The 19,388-nt window shown below is 49.4% G+C and overlaps 1 protein-coding gene across 2 annotated transcripts in view; it reads right to left on the bottom strand.

Annotated features, from left to right (window-relative positions):
• P3H2 (prolyl 3-hydroxylase 2) overlaps positions 1 to 19,388 on the bottom strand; it is a 65,027-nt gene that overhangs the window by 1,842 nt on the left and 43,797 nt on the right. The window contains exons 2-14 of one of the 2 annotated variants that reach the window (XM_035334820.1): positions 13,463 to 13,609; positions 12,559 to 12,748; positions 9,619 to 9,750; positions 8,660 to 8,802; positions 7,260 to 7,349; positions 6,764 to 6,804; positions 6,555 to 6,649; positions 3,446 to 3,573; positions 2,756 to 2,851; positions 2,523 to 2,673; positions 1,901 to 2,018; positions 1,394 to 1,469; positions 427 to 567 (exon numbers count right to left, since the gene is read on the bottom strand). In XM_035334820.1, coding sequence (XP_035190711.1) covers positions 427 to 567; positions 1,394 to 1,469; positions 1,901 to 2,018; positions 2,523 to 2,673; positions 2,756 to 2,851; positions 3,446 to 3,573; positions 6,555 to 6,649; positions 6,764 to 6,804; positions 7,260 to 7,349; positions 8,660 to 8,802; positions 9,619 to 9,750; positions 12,559 to 12,748; positions 13,463 to 13,609 — 1,548 coding nt within the window. The other variant, XM_035334821.1, reaches the window with a different exon arrangement.

Here is a 19,388-nt window from a genome sequence, read left to right as displayed (position 1 = left end):
TCCCAAAATTTCATGGTCCACCAGCTTGCCCAACACGGGGAGCTCACAAGGCGAAGGCACAGGGGTTTGGTTTGGTCTTTTATCTCAGAAGGTGCTCCCGTTCATCGGGATGTTGGCCACTAGGTGTCAGAAATGGCCAGCCCCAGTCCTGCACACAGCCCTCCTGCATCCCAGCCCTGCACTGCCTGGGCCACAGCAGGGCCACTGGTGCCCAGGAGCACAGGGCCAGCAGGGAAAACTGCCCTGGGGTCTCCTAACAGCTCCTCCCTCCTCACTTCCTGGGGTGCCACTGATGGGAATGCTGCTGTGGGGAGTTTGCTGGGGGGTGAAATAGATGTGGTGGGACTGGAGACTAGGGATGCTCTGGGTCCCTCGGGGATGCTGGGTTCCCCGCGGCTCACTTCACATGGTGCTGGAGGGACTCACCAGCTCTCTGTAAAGTGGGTCCAGGGTAAACCAGAGAGCCACGGCACACCGCTGTCCTTTGGTAACTGCCTTCACCCCGTGGGGGTTCTCGCCGCCCGATGAGAAGCTGATCATTCGCCCGCACTTAGGCTTGATGGACGCCTGCAGGAAAATAAGCAACAACAGGGTGGCAAAGGGTGGCACAACTATGCACTGGCTGTGTTCCTGAGCTCCCTGTGGGCCTGGAACCAGCTGGGTTTCTCTGCATTGCCCCAGGACCCCGTGAGCTGCTCAGAAGAACATGAGGAGCTCTGGGCACAGTTCACAGTGTGTCAGCACTGCTCCCTTGTCTCCTCTGGGTCCACAGCAGGGATCCTGCAGGAGCTCAGGGAGAGCCGTGCCGATAAAATCAACCCTCGGGCACTGCTCTTGGGTAGACTCAATGTGCTCTCCAGAACCTTCCAGGCTCCAGAGCTCCAGCAGGGTGCCTAGACGTGATGCCCAAGCACAGAGGGGCTCCCAAGTGGTCCCATGCAGAAGTGGGGGCTCGTGCCTGAGCCACATCCCTCTCGGGCTGTGACCCCTCCACAGCTGTGACCCACTCTGGAGCAAGGCCTGGGCCAGGCCAGGCTTTTGCAGTGTGTCCCACAGCACCAGGGCCACTGCTTCATGCAGGATGGGACTAGCCAAGGACAGAGGCACTATGCATGCACTGAGGCATCAGCATCACCTCATGTTTGGCCACGAGATGGGGTGGGAGCTCAGCAGTCCTCCAGGCAGGGACAATTCTCAGCCTGCACCAGCAGCTTCTCCCTGCTGGCTGTCTCAGCCATCCCTCTGCCCGACGGAGGTGGTGTGAGCCCTGCATCTGCAGCTTGCCTGCAAGGTGCAGCCCCTGGGCTGACCAGGAAAGGCATAGGAGCTGCCTCCGAAATTACCTCCTGCCTTCAGCTCGCAGCAACTTGGCCAGGAAAACGCACCAACTCACCGTCACGGTTTTGGCATCCATCTCGGTGAAGATGAACTCACCGCCTTCAAAATCTGCATTCATGTAGAGGAGGGCACTGGGGGAAGAATCAGGAGAGACCTGTGGTGGTGGCTCCTCTGGGGCTATCATTCTGAGAGAGGGACAAGCCTCTCTACTTGCTCTCCCATCAGCCAGAGCAATTTTGCCCAAACTGCCCCTGTGTTGGAGCCACAGCTGAGAACCAGCAGATAGCTCCTTGACTAGGAGACAATTCTCAAAATGGTGGGACATTTCAGTCACACCAGCTTTCACCCTCCTGTTTTGCACCCAAAAACCTCACAGAGGTACACTACTGTAGGCCACAGCTGGACCCTAAAATATTGCAGAGCCTTTAAAGTTAAACTCTGGCTCGAAGCTTAGCTGTGATGCCTATTACCACCCGAAACAACCTGCTGGGATGTACCAGCTTTAGGGTTTACAGCCTTGGAGCAGTGTGCCCAGCCACAGGGGCAGCCCCATCCTTCCTACCTGTAATCCCGAAAGGTGTAGGCAGGAGGCTCCTTCCAGCACTCGTTGGCCTCGGGGTCCAGCAGGCAGTTGTCAGCGTGGATGGGGTGGCTCAGATCGTTCCTCCTCTCCTGCTGGCCTAGGCAGGACCATGAGGAAGAAGGGGGAAGGAGATGGGGTGGATGAGATGGCAGTGCCATGCTCTGTGGGCACTGATGTGGGACAGGGAGCTTGCCCGGCTCCACTTCGGGTGTTCACAGGTGGGAAGAGGAAAGGAAATGCTGGGGAGAAAAAGCCAGATCTGAGGGGTGAGATCTGCACAGCTTTGTTTGTTACTGCTGGGGGGAGAGATGGAGAGCTGGGGGAATGGAAAGGAGAAGGAACAGTGAAAGGGGGAAAGAGAAGAGGGGAGAAAAGAGGGAGAGTTGGAGACACAAACAGCAAGAGACACCCCAGAAGAGAGCTATATGGGACAACAGTGCCCACCCTTTGCAGCTGAGGGGACAGTGACTTTGCCCAGCCCTTGGCCACCAGTTCAAGCACTGGAAAAAACAGCCTAACTCCTTGTCTTGTGTCCCTCTCACCACACCGTCACCCCCCATGGGGGACTGAAACCCAGCCTGGTGCCACCCCCGAGCCTCACCGGAGAGAGCAGTGCGGCACACCAGGTGCGTGTAGGAGAAGTAGAGCGTGGAGTTCAGCATGAAGTAGGACTCGACGATCCTGCGGGCCTTCTCGCTGATGTCGTAGAAGAGACGGGCGCTCTTAAGCGGGACGCGGCCCTCGTAGCCGTACTGGGCAGGGACAAGGGGCAAGGGGGTCAGTGCCGTGCTGGCCACGGAGGAGGGCATGGAGAGGAGAGGGAGGGAGCTCTACCTTAAGGGCTTTGAGGACAGTGGCTCCTTCAAATCTCTCGTTCGGGGTGTGGGGAGAGGTTTTGCCACGGTAACCATCTCCAGCCAACATGATCCCCTGCAAGGAAAGACAGGAACACGGGTGAGGGGTGAGCTGGGTCCCCAGGGAAGGAGGAGCTGCAATGGCAGCAGCTGGGACCCTCTTCCCAAAATACACCAGGGCTGCATTCTCCGGGACAGGTGAGAGGAATAAGAAGGCGCTGCAGCTCTCCATGAACATGATCTACTGTGAGATGCTGGAAAACAGCTGCCTACCTCCAGACTGGGGGCATTTGGGCATCCTTGATTCTGCCCCAGGCCCAGTCACTGATGGATCAGAAAGCTTCATCAGCCTTGTGGGTGCACATCCTTTGGCGTTGTGCACAACATGGGGCAAAGAGGTCTCTCTGCATGCTCTCTGTCTTGTGGCATGCTTGCTGCACCATGTAAGGTGGACCAGCAGCTTCTTTGCTGGAGTTACTGGTGCATTAAGTGTCTGACCACTCACCACCAGCACCACAGCATCATTTGCAATGCCCAGGAGCAAGGAACAAGCCCAGAGCCTCCCCATGAGCAAATAAAATTCAGGTCTGACAAGCAGAAATGCTGGGGAGGGCATCAAAGACTCATCCCATGGGGCAGTTACGTCCCTCCCGGGGGCATTGCCACTCACACTGGCCACCCTGTGAAGCTCTCGGCACTGCTCCTCCGAGATGACGTTGTCCAGCAGCACTCGCTGGGTGCCGTTCAGCTGCTGTGAGTTGTAGACAAACTTCACATCGCTGTAGAGAAGCGGACCCCCTGATGGAAAGAGAGACACAAAACAACCCTGCTGAACATGACCTGGCCTCCCGGACATCTTGTACCATGGCCAAGGGCCAGCTGGAGTCACCCGGGTGCACTTCCAGGGAAACAACTTCACAGCAGAGAGCAGAGTTTGGCTTCACATCAACAACAAAAGAAACAGAAGCAATGGAAACACTCAGAGGTGAAATCAATTTGCTGCAAGAACATCAGTTTTCCACTTTCTCATTAGCTGTGCCTTGCAAAACGCAGGGACAGGACACAATGACAGACAGACGCCAGCTAACCTGGCTCTCCTGCCTGGCAGCCAGGGTAAGCAGAGGCTCTGAGTTTGCATTGCATTGGCTTTGTGTGGCTCTCACTGGCTTGGCATGCAAAGCCACTCTCTGCAAGTGTCATCAGGGAGGATATTTGTTTTTTACCCTTGTAGAAAAGCTGAGATGTGGGGGAGTTTGCAGCAAGCTTTGCTTGTGCTCAGTCCCACTGGTGGCTCTTGCATGCTGCCGGGCTCCCAACTGAGCCTCACCATGTGCAGGGTGAATGGGCAAAAGGGAGGTTAGCTCCTTGCAACAAGCTTTGGATTGATCCTCATCAAATTTGCCAGATCAGAAAAACACACTGAGGCCACTAACTCACCACCTTCTGAAGCCTCTTCCTCTCATTTCCCCTAAGACAGCTGATGAAAGAATTGGCAATATCAATAAAAACCTAAACCAGGTGTTTCTCCAGGAGGAAGGTGAAGTCATGGGAAAAATTATCTGTTGTCACAGAGGACTGTAAAACAGAGGAAGTGGAGGCACTGAGCTCCTCTCGCCATGTGGCACAATGAAGCTTCTCACAGCCCTGAGAGCAGAGCTCCGCTACCAGCCCACGGCTTCATTTCTAAAGAGTTCCTTGGAAACGGAAGAGATGGGATGTCCCTCACGTCCACTTTGTTGCATGATAATAGCCTTTATTATAAATGCAGCTGGATCAGAAACAGAGTGCTGCAATCCTGACTTCTGGCACAGCCCAACCCAGGGCTGAGTTTTCCAGCTGGGATGTTGCACGTAAAGATATAGAAGTAGGATATAGACATCGGCCACCAGGACCAAGCTATCAGAAGGAGATTTGAAAATGTCCAGCAGGTTTACAAGCTCCTGCTGACTGTGCCACAGAGCAGCCTAGCAAAGACACCTGCTCCCTGCAGTGTTTCTGCCTCTTGTTCATCAGATGAACCAACCTCTGCTGTCTTGTATCAGGGCATGGGCAGACTCAGGTACAGAAGACAAATAAAGCTTTGAAAATGGGAACCAGGTGTCCAGGCTCTCATATTGTGGTTTATTTTGTCTCTCATTTTCACACTTTTATGAGTTTGTCTTGGTCAATGTCCTGTCACTTAATTCCTCAGTTTTAAAAACAACACGATAATAGCAATATTACATGGTAATATTTCCTAACACTGACTGCCCTGAACCACGTGAGACATGGGACCAGCACCTGGACTAGACAGAGCTCCTTTACTCTCCCACAGTCACATTCCTTTCTGCTCTGCCCTGATTCAGGGCATACGACATGTTAACCCATTGAACAATCCTTGGCCAACGTGTTCTCGCTGTCCTTTGGACCCAGCAGGGATGGGTAGGGATTATTTCAAACCAATGTCCATGCTCTGGGCTCTCTGGTACATCATGACCTGCTGGGTTTGCACAGTTCGTTCCCAAAGTTAAAACTGCAATGGGGGCAAGATTATTTTGGAAGAGAGCCTCAGGACCCAAGGCTGACATCAAAAGATGAGACACACATGAAAAACACCCCGAAGAAACTGGGGAATTCTTCAGGCTTTTGGGAGTGAGGGAAAGGGGAGAAAGAGCTAAGTATAGAAGAGGAGCACAAAAATAATGCACCATTCTTTTTCTCTTTTTCTCTTTTGACCTTTTCTCTTCTTTTTCCAAATGAAAAGAGGATGAAAAAAAAAGAAACAAAGCAGCTGGGAAAAAAATCCATTTTTGAAGGGTTTCAGTTTTCTTTGTGAACTTGAAAACATTCTGCAACTAAACCAGCAAGCATAAAAGAACAGCACCGAGAAAGACATACTTTGAAATTATTTGGTTTCAAAGGCAAACAAACCAACTAATATAAATCAGACAGCTCTTGGCTTAGGAAGCTCTTCAATACCTTCCTCTGGTATTTTCCTTTTTTATCTGCATGGCTAACGAAGGGATAACAAGACTCTGAACAAGGTACTTAGCAGCTGGGGACAACTTGGATCACAAAAGCTGTGAAATTCCCCCAAAACCATGACCATCCCTTGCATTACAAGGAGGTTTAATTGCCTGCTACTGTGAAGTTGGCCCACTAGAAACACAGGACACCTCCTGGCTTGAGATCCTGTTGTTTTGCAATGAGGAGCATGCATCAATATTTGGCCACAATCTAATTCTTCTCAACTGTTACAGGGGAAATCTTGTCTGTTAGTAAATGTTATGGTATTTTCCATGGCTGTCGAGAATGTGCTGAAATCAGTTGAAAATTCTACCAACAGACATTAAAACTGATTTATTTGCTGTTAGCCCAAACATGATATCACAAGCCAGACTGCAAACAAAAAACGTTTGTGAAGATGGTGTGATCCAGCACATTTAGCAAAGCCAGAGTTCCCCAACCCTAAGGCCTACAGCATCCATCCTACAGCAGCCTGGACAACAGGGAACATCTCTTAAAAGCATCTGGAGGAAAAATTACTGTTTGTGGGTGCCACATCTCCATGGGGAGGTCCCAGCTTCACAGCTCTGCATGTTAGGGCTCGGTGCTGAGCAGCTCAGAAGGTAGCAAAGCAGGTCCAAGAGCAGAGTGCTGCTGGGATCCACAGAGCTACCAGTGCTATGCCACCATCGAGGCCTTGTTGTCTCTTATGAAAAGCCTCAGCTTTTTTTTGTAGTCTCTAGCACTAGAGAAAAAAAAAATGATTTTGTTAAAAAAACCTTCATTAGACTTACCTTCCTTCAACTCTCGGTCTGGTTTTGGTGTGGGTTTCTTTGCTAGGGACAGCCGGGGCCCTTCCTCTGGTTCATTGCTAATACTTGATGGGACACTGAGGAGCAAGAGAGAAGAGGAACATCATGACTTTTGTCCAGTTCTGGGAATTACACTGATTTGCGTCTCTTGGAAACCCACACATAAAAAAAATGGGCAAACTGGTACTTACCTGTGCTCGTCCTGGCGGGCACCGTACCTCTTCCAGTAGTTCTGTGGGAAGAGGGAGAGGGCAAGTTTTTCAGTTTGATGGTCAGACTGAAGCCAGTCAGCCCTGCTTTGCTCCTTCACTCAGACCCTCTGGTGTGGACTCATCCCACACCACCTTGGACAATTGCTTGGGGTGACCAAATGGAAAATTCAACCCAAACCTGAAGGGGCATCGTAGCACAAGTACAGTGGCAGCCCAGCCTTCCCCATCCCACCACATGGAGTTGGTCTCAGGACTGAAGGCTAGGACACATCTGGACACGAGGCAGGAGATGGACCTGGCTGCGCCTGCTCCTCCTTCACCAACCCCCTTGTCTTGCCAACACCATTTTCCCAGAGGAGACAAACCAGCCCGAGTCCCAGCTCCTGAGTCACCTGCATGGGACTGGCTTTACAGGAGGGAGACCCTACAGCTGTGAACTCCCAAACGCCCTCCCAGCAGCAGACCCAGGCGTTACCGGCTCTGTGTAGGTGAATCCCAGCCCGGCCGCAGCCACCTGCAGGAGGTGAGACTCCAGCTTATGGCGCCGCAGCAGCGCTTTTGCTTCCTGAAAGGCAGAGAGAAGGGGAGATGGGGGAGATGTTGCACATGGAGCTTTCACCAGACACCTCTGCTTCAGCAGGGATTTGCTTTTTGCTCAACGCTGCAGACTCCTACAAGGTGGGGGATGCTTTAGGTCATGCCTCAGAGCAACCCCAGGAAGCCTGAATCCCCCAAAATACATGCATGCAGTTGAAACCTTGGAGAACCTCTAAATATCTGGTGACATGGGGAACCCTGGATGCAGAGGCGAGTCCAGGCTGTTGGAGCAAGGTCCTTGGCTGTGCTGTGTCTCAGTTTCCCTGTCTGCAGTGCAGGGCTGGGAGCCCTGTCCTGTCCTAAAGGAGCAGGGGGTATGCTGCAGCACCACAGCCTGGGGTACGGGATGGGGACCATAAAGCACAGCTAGCTGGAAATCATCCACAAAAGGGTGTTTCTTTTAAATTAAAAAAATATGTAAACAAAACACTGGGCTTTCTCCTAGAAAATTACTTTACAAAGCAAAAATCAGTGTGTGTTTTTTCCACAGAAAATTTCACAACACTGGAAACATTGAATTTATTTTCTGAACTTCATTTTTTTTTTCCTGGATGTGCTGTTTCAGGAGAGATTACAATTGTTCTTGATTTCTTCTTCACCATTTCACTTTCTTTATTATAATTTCACCAAATCCCATAGGGAATGGAAAATCTAGCTCCTTCCCACCTCTGCTAGGGGAACATGCCTCAGCAGAGCTGTGGTGGAACGGGGAGCTTCTCTTCTGCACTGTGAGAAAGGCAGCCCTGGGGCTGAAAACAAAGATGCCCTGAACGGAGGAGACTTGCCCGCCGGGTGACTGAACAAACACTGTTTGGTTGCTTGACCCCAGCCTCACCCTGCGATAGCAAAGCTGCTCCCTGCCGAACAGGCTAAACACAACCCCAAGCCAGCTGCCAGTGACTTGAGAGTAACGCTGACATCCCCTGCTTCCCCTGGGAAAATATTTTCCAGCCCGCTCTTAATAGAAGTTGCCCTCTGCTCTTCATTGCATTCCTCCTCCACGCGTCCTCCAGAGCACCAAGAGAAGAGGGGTTATGTCACAGGGATGTGGTCATCACCCTCCCTGCCCTCACTCAGGCTTTTCCAAGCTGAAATCCCCATTCAAAGAAGCTTCTCCCTCATGCTCTGGACTTGCACCTCTACAAGCAGCACCGTCAGCTAGCCCAGCACCTCCACGTTTGCTTTCGGTGTGGGGAAGCTGCCAAGCTGCTATTGTTTCCAGATGATGCTCTTCTTAAAACCCTGCTCCACGCGCCTGTACGTGACACTCCCTCTCACCTTTCTGGGTTTGATGGTGCCTGGATCCATAGTACCTTCCAGGAGGCCCTCATAGTAGCTTGCGTTCTCCAAGACATCTTCATCATCCGGGTGGAAGAGGAGGTAGGACCTGGCGCACTCCAGGGCTTTCACGTAGTTACCAACTGGGGGGCAACACAACAGTTTTTAGGAGGCCTTTCTGATTTGCAGCACCTCTCAGGGCTCTGGGGGTTTTCACCACCACACTGAGCCTCTAAATTGGCAGAATACAAAATTTTTAAAAAGCCTGCACTGTGTATGAAGTGCTGCTGCCTCCTCCAGCCTTCTTCCCACTGCATTGATGAATGAAGAAGTGTTTGGTCTGAATAGCAATTCTGACCCTCACCCATCCTGCCCTTTTCAGGAAGAAGCTCTTACCACTTGCCTGAGATACCAGAACTCTGACTGGATTTTCTTTCTTTCAACAGAACATAATAAAATACCACACAGGACCACACAGCTGGTAACTTTTCATAACGCTGCCAACTCCTGATATATTGCAGTGTTGCCAACTCCTGTAATTTTACTGTTAATCTTAAAATATTTGGTAACTGACAAAAACTGGCATCTGGGGATAAGCTTGGGCTAACTTGTATATGTTACTATCAACTTATAAAATGTATTCATTGGTTTCAGAAAACTAGAAATATACAGATCCCCAAAACTTTAATATCAAAAGCCAAATGAAAGGATCCCCCAGAAGCATAATTTCTTTAAAGAATAATAATGTTTAAGCTACATTTTGGGCTTTTAAAGCCTGACTGGTGATTTAGAATACTTTTATAAGAATACTTAACCGTGCATTTCAGTCAACCTGAAAGGAAAAGGACTTTTGAACAGACAGTTTCTCATGTCAGATATTCCAAGTTCCCCATGAAACAATTCACAACTGAACAAGAAAACTCAGCAAGAGCTGTAAGGAACAGTAGGATGGGCTTTACCTCTGTAATAGGCAAACTGTAAGTAGTCGTAATGGAGGGGAAGGAAATTTTCGATGGGCGAGATGCGGCCTGACCGCGTGGCAAGTTCCCGGACACAGTCGTGTTTGCAGGCCAGGACTTGCATGTAGTGATCTGCTGGGAAAAGAAGGAGAGGAGCTGAGAAGGGTGGTGATGGTGCTGAGCCCAGGACAGGCAGAGATTATGTGTCCCCAACTGAAGGACATGCAACCCATGGTCCAGCAGGAGGTGGAACACCTAGAAAAAGAGCTCAGGCTCCTTCCCAAAGCTGATGGGGAAGTGCAGTCATATTTTTGGCCCCCTTGAGAAATGCCATTCTCCTGTCAACTGCAGAGGGAGCCTGAGCATCTCTGTCACATACCAGGAGCTGCCACCTCTGCTGAGGAACACTGGACCAGCCAGGGACCTGCTGGTGGCAGGCAGGTGCTCAGCCCTGAGAGCCAAATCCAAGGCGAGGACAACCATAAAGCAAGTTGTAGGTGTGAAGATAGCGTGGCCACCTCCATACTGTACTCTTCATCTCACCTTTGCCTTTTTCCAGTAAGAAAGCTCCCAAGGGCAAGGGGAGTGAAGATGAGAGGGACTAGGGGTAGTGCAGCTTTGTGAGCATGGCCGAGCAAGGCAGCGCCACTGCTGGTCTGAAAGGTCTAAGGTGCAAATACTGGCAGCAAAATCCCTGTGTTCATTGCTTCTTGACAATGAGATATCTCCTGGGTAATGAAAGCATGCGGTAAACATCTGCCATCAGCACGTTTTCTAATCAGTGGGAGTACACAATGCAGGCCTTGTATCAGCTGTGCGATGCCGAAGCCAAAGCTGACATCTGATTCCTGTTTGGAGCCTTTGCTGCAATGTACTTACAAATCTACTTTGCTCACTGTGTCTGTACACCATTAAAAACTTTAAGAAACAAACACAGGCTTGAAAAAAAACATGTGCTCAGCTACCAAAGCACTTCTTGGAGCTGCCAAAAAAACAGCCTGAGGAATTTGTGCTGAAATCAAGTGGAAACTTGAAACAGTCCCCATTTTCTCCAAGCAGGTAGCTTGAGTAGTTGTCTGATATACCATCTACATCTAGGGTATTTTATTATGGAAAGCAAAAAGGAAAAGGACATAAATAATTTTGTTGTATTTTAAACCTCTTTAAGCATCCTAGCCATGGAGTAATCCATCACTGACACACTCTGCTTTCACTTGGTACTCTCAGGATGCCTTAGAAGCAGTCTGCATGTACTAGAATCATTGCACTGAAATGCATCTGTCCCCGGGGTAAGGAGGTGAGAGCATTTCCACTCCGTGTAGTGACACAGCAAATTAGCTTGGGACTGGAAAGAGAACAGGGCTCTGGAGAACTAAACTCTCATTTTGCGGTGTGTGTGAGTCCCCAGTCCCTGCTGAGACCCTTGGACCCAGGAGTAAACTCTGTGTTGTGCTGTCCTGTAATGACCACACAATTCCCTAAGGGAAACTCCTTTCCCTCCTTTGCGCCCTCACTTCCCTGCTTCTCTGGGGACCTGAGCAGCCCCGGGGCTTGGAGTGCTTATTCCCAGGCAGATCTGGCCAAGCCAAGCCACAGTGCTTGATGACCCCAGGAGACCTGCTGGTCCACCCCACAGTCACTTGGTGGCCACGTCAAAGCACCTGCTCTGCTCGCTGGGGCTGCACTCGACTTGCACAGCACAGAAACAATATAGAGACCAAAACCAGTTTGAAGAGCACCAGCTTTCACTAAGAAGGAAGGTGGCTTTTCTTTCCCACCAAAAACTCTCCTTCTGGAGGGCTTGATACAGCCCTTGGTTTCCTGGTCGTGGTTTTGAAAGCAGGTGTGACCAGCTGACAGTTACATTGCCACCAACTTAGTCCTTACAACAGTCTCACATTTTTGCCTGAGTAACTAAACCCAGCAGAGGCTGCTTCCCATCCTGTATCACAGAATAATAAACCCGTAGGTTTTGGTTGGAAGGGACCTTTAAAGATCATCTAATCCAACCCCCCTGCCATGGGCAGGGACATCTCCCACTGGATGGGGCTGCCCAAAGCCCCATCCAACCCGGCCTTGAACACCTCCAGGAAGAGTGCATGTTCACTGGCAGGTGGTTTCATCTTGGTAGGTTCCGTTAGGTCTCTAGGTAAGCAGAATTACGCAAAACCAAAAAACAATCTGCACTTCTGCATTTTCTGCAATCTGTATTTTCCCTGGAAGAAGCAAAATTCTGGAGCGTGATGCAACTCCAAGACCAAGAGCAGATAAATAAGATTTCTGTCAGCAAACAAGCCTTAATTTATTGTTTTTCTTTTCCTTACAACTAATTACATGTAAACTTATTTCTACTCAGAACAAACCATTTTAATCCCCTCTGGCTCAGAGCCACACATGCAAATCCGAAGAGTGCGTAGCAATGATCAGTTCTCTCCAAAGACTTCAGGCAGGACCAGAACTAGGTGGGCCTCCACTAATGACAAATCCATCCCTTTGGTTGGGGGGGAAATCTATGTCCTAAGCCTTTTTGGCAACTTTCCTGGCCAGCTGGAGCAGCGCCAAGAGGACTCTGCTGCTCTCTTCAACACACACAGAAAATCAGAGAAAATATAAACAGGGCCAGTAACATCTAGATATATGCAGCAGTGAGACTGTGTACAGGGGGAAACTGAGGCAGTTTGTGTTAAAGCACCTTCCAGCTTTACTGAAAGCTGCAGATACTTCACGCATCTGGAAATGCCATTCAGTTTCTGTTTTGGATCTAAAGGAGATGTTCTGGTTCTCTGTCCTCTGTATTTGCATTTTCTGGCCTCACAGAGCACCTGCTTGCTCACATTGCTCCTGCAGCATCACTCACCAGCACAAAACCCACCCAAACTCAATAATTAAAATTATTTCCAGGCCAAGGGTGAGATCCCGTAAAAGGCAAAAAGACCTCACCTGCAACAGCTTCATAGAGGCTGGCCTTGTAGTCCAGGTATTCGTGCTCCTCAAAGCTCTGCGGTCCCTCGCACATGATCTGGCAGTCTTCGTCCTCGGAGTAGTACCTCACCAAGGCGCGCTCCAAGAAGTCAATGGCCAGCCCGTACTCCTCCCTGTCGTAGTGCCTTACCCCGGCACTGTAGTCCTCCTGCAAAGCCAGCAGGCAGAGAAGTCTGTAAGCAGGCTACAGATCATCCATTTAGGTGACAAAAATACTTATTTTCTCGCTTTTAACCCTTCTACCCAACAACAATGCTGAACGACAAGGAAAAAGCCTACACCTGGCCCAGGCAGGTCTGTCTTAGGATGGCCCCTAATGAGCAGCTCCATTAATTACAACGAATGCCATGAACGCCAGCTTCCTTGTATCTTGTGAAATCAGAAAGTGGGTCCCTGGTATTCCTGCTGGCCTTTCACCTTGGGGAGGTGGATACATTTGTCCGTCTGTCTGTCACCCTGCACTGCCACCAGCACAGTCACTCATTTGGATGCTCCCTGTCCAGGTGGGAGAATCCAGCTTGGAATAAACACACATGAGCCAAGAACTGCCCATCAGTGCACCCCAAGGCATCCGTGGGAGCTGCCTGCTGGTGTGTGACCACAGCCATGGACAACCCAGGAGCCCCCGAATGGAGGGACCGTGGTGGGGAGACAGCCATCAACAAACAGCAGGGTGCCTAGAAAAAGCAGGAGCTGCCTGGGCTTAAAGGAGAGCTCTGAAAGGGAGTTTGTTTTGCTGCACTGTGACATGGACCTTGGCAAGTGTTTCCCCATTCATAGAGGATGCTCTCTTGGCCTCCTAACGCTCTTCTCTCCAGGCTGTCTGACACTTAACCCAGGCACCTCTTCAGCTTGGACTCACCATGTGCGGCTTGGCCTCCCGGTCAATCAAGCTGACCTTCCCTGACGTGGTCTTGTAGTTCTCAATGTCCTGCTGTATCTCCATGTGCTCAGGGTTTGCCATGAAGAAAGTGTGAGCTGCATTTGCCGCCTCCTCCAGCTGGTTCAGCTGCAACAAGATAAGAAAGACGGAGTTGGTTGACACCACCGGGCTGGGCAGTGATGGGATGACCAAGGAAAACCTGAAAGTAGAGCTTATGGAAAATGGCTGAAATGAGAGAAAAGCCCAGTGTAAGGGGAGCTGGAATTGCTGGAGCTCCCTACAGCCAGGCAGGTCGCTTATTGCCTCCAATGGGGCCAACCCGTGATGGGGTCCAGCCTCTTTTCCAGCTGCACATCCTCTGAACTCAGCTGCTCCAACCCCCTGAGCAGTCCCAGGTGGAGAGATGTGAGGTGTGAGGAGACAGGAGGGAAAAGCAGCTGCCGAGGCCACTTGCTCCGTAAGCCTTGGAGGCAAAGCTGTGTCCAGGCTCAGAGCCCCTGCTTGTAACTGGGGACTTGGCACCATTTATTGAGCTCAGCTGTGTACAGCTGCAACAGACCAGACTGCTGATAGTGGCGGAGAGATCAAAAGTTTACCTTTGATATATCAAGTTACTTTGGGTTTGTAGATTCATAATTGAGACCAGACATCAGTTTTGCCCCAGAGAAAGCCTCCTAAGCAAACACAAACACCAGGGCTAAACACATCCGTGGAGCTGCCCAGAGCGTGGGGAGCAGGACAGATGTTTGGGTGCAACATCTGCCTGACCCAGCAGGAGGGGGGCAACTTCCACGGCCAATGCACTTGCTCCTGAAAGCAAGCCAACACCACCTAACAGCAAGGTGCAGAGCCATACTTCTGGCTCACCCTGCTCGAAAACTGCATGAATACCCGCCTGACACCCAAAATGACAGCAGGACAGTCTCCTGCCAGCCCGAAGCAGAGACACGGCATGGCACAGTCTGGGTGATGGCAAACCACACCGCCCTGCTTGCTCTGCACCATCCTGCTGTCCCCTCCAGCCAGCCACAGTGCCTCACCCAGCTTCTCCGGGCTCAGCATCCCTCTGCTGCAGCCCAAGGTTCCCCAAGCTGCCTGGCCAGAGCAAAGCACTGCGGTAAAACTGTCCAGGAGCCACAATTTAATTCTGGCTGTTGGCTGTGCTGTATGTTAAGGTTCAGTAGTAAACACTTAGTTAAGACTCGGATGCTCTTAATGAGCATCAACTCTATCTCCTGCGGCTTGACAAATTGCTGCCTTTCAGCCGAGCCATGAGAAATGCTTTTACAGAGATGGGGAAAAGGTTTGGGCATAGCTGCATGAGTTCCTCTTCCCACAGCCAGGATTAAGCCCTGACAGTGCTGTGCTCTGCTTGCATTACTCTGGGCACCCGGCTGCACACAGGGGATTTGCTCAGGGCACTGGACTGCAGCACCAGCATGGCAAAATGCCTTTTTTTTTTTTTTTTTTTTTTTTTTCCTGCTCTGAGCAAGAAGAGCTGGAACAGGGTAAGAACCACAGGTCTGATTCATCTGCGCGGTCCCTCTGGAAGCAGTAAGCCCACAGCAAATCACTTGGCTAACCTGTTCCTACTTGGAAAGCGTCTGCCAGGGTTAATAAAATACCCCACTTGTTTAACTGCCTTAAGGATGCCTCCTTTCCTACTGCATGTCAAGCTTGGCAAGACCTGGGGAAACGCAGCACGAAGACATGGCGCATGGCTGTGAGGCTGCGTTCCTGACCGGCACAGGGGGACGTGTTTTGGCTGCAAAGGGAGCAGCTGGTGCCATTTGAATCTCAGCTCCCAAACAAAATTTCCAAGTGGCAAATATTAAAAAATAACTCTAATAGGTTTCCTTTGGCTTTTTCCCAACACAAGGTGAAATTTGAAAGGGAAGGAGAGGTTTTTGCTTTAAAAAATGAAGTGGGAAGACTTGCAAGCAGGCACCCAAACAGACCAGGGGGCTGTGTAACCAGCATTTTTATATCAAATGAGCAGCACTGTCATGCTCTTTCATTGCTCCCCAGGGCGTGGAGATGTTGGGACAAATATTTAGTGGTAGCATCTGTCTCAAAGAGCAGTTTATGCCCCTTTACAGGCCCATCGCTGTCACAGGGGATCCCGTCCCAGTGACCACTGACAGAAACCTCCTAGGCAGAGGGAACAGGCACTGGATCTGGCCCGCGGTTTGAAAGCAGATGACCAGGCACATGAAAACCTACTGGAAGATCAGCCCAGCCACCCGATGAGCTGTGCTGCTGCTCAAGCACAGCCAAAATTCCTCGTCTGGTTCCCAGCAAGGCCAGGGCAGGACTGGCAGAGGAGGCACGCGTGAATACCTCTGAAAGGGATGAAAGCCGCAGTCAGACATCTCAGCCCGCTCCCCAGAACTCTTTGAACACCAAAGCACCACCACGACACACTGCCCATGGAAATGCAAAAAATTTGCCTTGTGCAAACTTCAGAAGATTTGCAGGATTAGCACTGTACTGACAATGGGTGCAGGGAAACCAGCTTTTAGTGCCAGGAGAGATCTGCTCTGGTCCTTTGCTTGGCATTTCCCACTGGCAGTTCTGTTTCTTCTGTCTCACAGGAGCATGAAGTGATTTCCCCAGCATCGGAGCAGAAATCGGAGCAAAGCTGAGAACCAAATTCAGGGACTTGATTCCAGATTTCTTTCAAGCTGTGACTCTTGATTCTCTGATTTCCCAAAGTTAAGAAACTCCTTTTAATGATGCTTTTGAGGTCCAGGTTCTGAGTTTGGGGTTTCTTTTAATTGTAAACTCTAAAACACTTGCATTTCATTCCTGCCTAGGAGTCTTACCAAGAATCCCACTCTCCAGAGCAAGCCCTTGGTTTCCCAGCAGGTGAGCAAAATGACTGCAAGAATTTTTGATCTGAGACGGCACAAAAGCTGCTGACCTGATCCAGAGGGTGCCAGCATTTAAGCCATTATTTGAGCTGCTCGGAGAAATCACACTCTCCCACACCACAGCAGATTTCTCTCCTCTTCTGGCAGCATCTCACACATGCAGCCTTAAAAGGGAGCAGATACATCCCAGCAAGGGACGTGGTCCCTTGAGAACCAAGCTGTGATAGTCTGTTGTGGGCTGCACTGTCCTTTTATTTGCTTCTATCTCCTTTTCAGAAAGCTGTTGAAAACTGTCACAGATCCTAGGAGGGGCTTAGCTTTTCCTGGATGAAATCCACTCCCATGAGATAGGCAAAGTCTGACTTCTAGACACAACAGAAAATCCCTTTCCCTCAAAACAAGGCTGATACTGTGTCTAGTCCTGCTGGCTCTTTAGAGGACAGATGACCTTTCAGTTTTGCTAAATGGACTCAAAGCAGAACATTTCAAATCAACACTTCTCAATTTATCATGTCCCGTTCTCGCCTTAGAAATGCTCCAGTGACATGAAGAAGCCAACAGCTGCTAAGTTTGGGGGAGTTTTTAAGGGGATGTGTGTATATAAAAGCAAATTCCTAACTGGTAAGACACATTCAGAGACTTGCACTGACATTAATTATGAAACACTTCAGGGAAACCTTTGCCAGAACACTGAATTCTCTAGGCACAGAAGGATATTTTGGTGTTTAAAGGTCTGGGCTGGGACTCAGGACACCTGGACTCAGTTCCTGGCCCTGTCGCAATTTCATTGTGCAGCCATTGGAAAAAAATGCTTTGTTTTCTTTGTGCCTGATTTTCCATTGTTTTAAAGGAGTAACAATAAAAAATAATATTTCTCCTACAGGGGAATTACGTTGTTTATTTAGATGGCAAGCAACTCAGGGACTATAAGAAAATGCAAGCACGTAACACAAGTGGATTTTGATCTTTCTAGGGCTCTCAAAAAGTAATATAAATGTAAAATAAATAAATGTAATAAGAAGTAATATAAATAAAACAGTATAGCAATTAACAATGAAGCAAAATAATCAGGAAAAAATGACAACTGTCAAACCACAACCTTAATATGTGCTCTAAGGTCTCCTCGTTCACATTATTGGGATGAGATTTCTGGAATGTTGCTGCACCTTTGCACCAAGCTCTGGGTACTTCAGCCAAAGCAGGCACACAGTCAGCACAGCAACATGAGGCAGACCCTGGAGCACCCTGTCCTTGTTGACTTTACCATGACAACATCTAGAGCCAAGAAGGAGAAATTGTAATTTTTACGTGTTTCTGGGTTTTGATGCTGAAAAATATTTTTTTTTCCTGATTCATTGTCATTGTGGTATGTGTCAAGCTAGGTATCAGGCAGCACAGCCTGTGCCAAGCAATCTGCTGTGTACCCCAACGCCACCATCACTGAGCTGCTGTGCTTAGGAAACAAATGCTGCCCTACTCCTGAGCACCCACACCTTGCTGTTTGATCTTATCACTGCTTTGGCTGCTGTGTCCTGCACAGACAAGCACGGATGGCTGCCCTAACCACTGCCCGCCTGAGGGCAGCCCCAGCTACAAAATAAGGATTTTAGAAAGTAGCCATTATTGATTCTGCCTGCCTGAGACAAGGGGGATGGTACACGATATAACCAAGACCTCATACAACTTTGGCAATGAAGTCCCACTTCACTGAACGTATCATCAACTATTGGCAATTGCCATAACCCAAGTTCTTTCTACATTAAGGTATCTTCAACATGTGGGACACAATTGGAATTTAAACTTTTCGGGGGGTAATGAAGAAGACTTATACCCTGGAAAAAGTGGTACTTCTCTCAAAACTCTGCAGTTTCTTACGTGCACCTACCTGCATACACCTCACAGAACTGCTGAATGCACGATCCTGGTAAAGAGCAGGTGAGAACAAATTTCATACTATTCTCCTGACCTAGAAACCAAAGGCTCAAACCTCCCAGCCAACTCCTGGGTTGTTGAACTGATACTGTTTTTTAAAAACGTTTTCCACAGTCCCACTGCTGCTGTGTTTTATCAAAGGCTTAGCGCACCAGGCTCTGCAGAGGAGGGGGGCTCAGCCATGGGTAAGCACAGATAGCAAAGGGAATGGAAAGTTTGGTGTCATGAAGGATTAATCTTGCTGTGTCTATGCAGAGATTACTGCCTGGGCGAGTAGAAGCAAGTAGCGTGAGATGGCTATAAATAGCAAGTGACCTCGCCTCAACTGTTTTACTATTACAAATGGAGGAGGAGGAGTTAATTAGGAAATTCTCCATCTGCTGATGGGATCCAAGTTTGGCAGAAAGATGGTCCCAAATCCAAAACACAACCAATCTGGAGAGCTGGCGCAGGGAAAACTTCTCGTGAGAAACCTAGGAAGGGTTTGGGGTTTTTTGTTATTCCAACAGGCAGCTTTTCAGCACACAAACATGCAGATTGGTAGGTATATGGTCAGAAGAGCTGACTAGACATTGAGTTAGTCTGCAGAAAGTGGCAGATTCTTGGAAATTTAAAACTGAACTAAACAAACCATTTCAACATTGTTCATGGAACATTTTTGTTTGGTTTTATTTTTTTTTTTTTCTGCAACTAACCAAGAGAGGAATCAGACATCCTAATGAATCTCTCTCTTGGGCCATACTGGTGCTATTTTTCATAAGCTTTCACATGTATGTGCAGAGCGGATGAGCTGCATCCCCCAGGTGTGCTGGGAATGCACTGTGCAGCACAAGTACTCTCATCTGCCAGAGGTTCAAGCTAAGACCGCTATGAGGGTTCTCTTAAATTACAGAGAGACAAACTAATTTTGAAGCTGAGAGCAAGCAAGCTCTTTGGTCTCTCCCTTCCAACACATCCTTTCCTCCCTCTCTGATAAACGCCTCTTAAATTCCTCACAGGCATTAAATTGAATGAAGATTTTCACAGGTTTGTGCCCCTGCATTATATGCTTAACTGCACCCTGGTATAATAAACAACACACAAGGAGCAAGCGACTTCTT

This window comes from Oxyura jamaicensis, chromosome 9 (genome assembly GCF_011077185.1).
Source record: "Oxyura jamaicensis isolate SHBP4307 breed ruddy duck chromosome 9, BPBGC_Ojam_1.0, whole genome shotgun sequence".
In the NCBI taxonomy this organism is placed as follows: Eukaryota; Metazoa; Chordata; class Aves; order Anseriformes; family Anatidae; genus Oxyura; species Oxyura jamaicensis.
The sequence above is the reverse complement of the archived record's forward strand: the minus strand, read 5'-3'. Positions and strand labels throughout refer to the sequence as shown.